Consider the following 1,812-nt stretch of genomic DNA (forward strand, 5'->3'; position numbering starts at 1 on the left):
TTGTTTATTTTTAACCAATCTCAGGGGCAGTTCGTGTCCAGGACTCTTCAACCAGCTCTTCAGTCTGACTTTGATACAAAGCCAGCCTCCGGCAGGAAATCCATTCCAGTGCTGTGAACGCGCAAAGGCCTTTGTGGATCACGGGCCGCCGCGTCGCCGTCACATCACAGCCCACTCGGGACACAGTGCTGGCGAGTGTCAGGCTCACGGAGCCGCGCCTCCGGCAGGTCCCAAAGGAAAGACAGTCCAGGGAGACGGAGGTCGTGAGGAGGACTCTAGATGCTTGTCGGCCCTTGGGCATCCTGTGAGCACGCAGGCTGGTGAGAACCGTTATCCGGGTGGGAAGAGCCGGCAGGAGCAGGAGGATTTACCATCCCTCTGGAGAGGTCGCCTCGGTTTTCCTAAAGAACATCCCAAACCCAGCAGTCTTCCTTCAAACGCCCTTCCCCGGGAAACCATTCGTGACTCTGCCCAGAAACACGCAGGGGAGGCGTGCGAGAAAGACTTTCAATCCTCCCGACGTGTCCGCGAACATGTGCACACCCTGGAGGGAGAGGCGGGTTGTAAACGTAAGAAAGAAGCGGGAGTGTTTTCCCCGGCGTCAAAACCCGCTACAGGTAATGCCCGTGGTGGCGAGAAGACTTCTGCACGTGAGCAACATGGGGAAGCTTTTACTCCTCCGTCCAAGCTGACGCGGGATCGGCTGGCACACACGAAGCAGAGGCCTTATAAATGTCAGCAGTGTGGCAAAGCCTTCGCCCGGGCCTCGACACTCGTCACCCACAGCAGAATTCACAGCGGGGAGAGGCCCTACCAGTGTCAGGATTGCAGGGGATCTTTCCGGTGCCCTTCCCATCTGAGAAGCCATCGTGCGGGGAAACTGCACGCCTGTACAGACTGCGGGAAAGCCTTCGTCTCCCGGTCGTCTCTCGCTCTGCACACCGCCACCCACACGGGAGAGAGGCCTTACCGGTGCGAGACCTGCGGCAAAGCGTTCACTCAGTCCACAAACCTCGTCATCCACAGGAGGATCCACACCGGGGAGAAGCCGTACACGTGTGCAGTGTGCGGGCGATCCTTCCGGTGCTCCTCCCATCTCACGACCCACGCACAGACCCACAGCGGGCAGAAGCCGTACGTGTGCCAGGAATGCGGCAAAACCTTCAGTCAGGCGACGTACCTCGTGCTGCACGGACGCATCCACAGCGGAGTGAGGCCTTACGCCTGCACCGAGTGCGGCAAGGCCTTTTCCCGCATGTCGTCCCTGGGGTTACATAAAAGCGTCCACAGCGGAGAGAAGCCTTTCGCGTGCAAGGAATGTGGCAAAACCTTCAGCCGCCCCGCAGCCCTCAGCGTACACAGTAACACGCACCGTCGGGACAGGCCGTTCGAGTGCAAGGAGTGCGGGAAAACCTTCGGCTATTCCTCCTCCCTCACCACGCACATGCGCATCCACACCGGGGAGAAGCGGTACAAATGCGAGCACTGCGGCATGGCGTTCGCGCAGTCTTCGACCTGGAACCGGCACAGAAGAACGCACACGGGGGAGAAGCCTTACGCCTGCCAGGAATGTGGGAGAACCTTCCACTGCTCCTCGTATCTCTCCAGGCACCGCCAGGCTCACAGTGGGCGGAAGCCGTACACGTGCGAGGAATGTGGGAAACTCTTCAGTCAGGTTGGCTCCCTCAAGGACCACCGCCGGATTCACAGCGGGCTGAAGCCTTGTGTGTGTCCCGAGTGCGGGAAGGCCTTCCGGCAGCCACAGGCCCTCAGGAGACACAGGAAAATCCACACCGGGGAGAAGCCTTTCGA

The 1,812-nt window shown here is 59.9% G+C and overlaps 1 protein-coding gene across 1 annotated transcript in view; it reads left to right on the forward strand.

Annotated features, from left to right (window-relative positions):
* LOC101651343 (zinc finger protein 239-like) overlaps positions 1–1,812 on the forward strand; it is a 6,703-nt gene that overhangs the window by 3,357 nt on the left and 1,534 nt on the right. Inside the window, exon 2 of the mRNA XM_030889013.1 lies at positions 865–1,724. Coding sequence (XP_030744873.1) covers positions 865–1,724 — 860 coding nt within the window. The remainder of the gene's footprint in view (positions 1–864; positions 1,725–1,812) is intronic.

This window comes from Echinops telfairi, unplaced genomic scaffold (assembly GCF_000313985.2).
Source record: "Echinops telfairi isolate 266 unplaced genomic scaffold, ASM31398v2 ScPeMD7_7471;HRSCAF=8509, whole genome shotgun sequence".
Taxonomy (NCBI): Eukaryota; Metazoa; Chordata; class Mammalia; order Afrosoricida; family Tenrecidae; genus Echinops; species Echinops telfairi.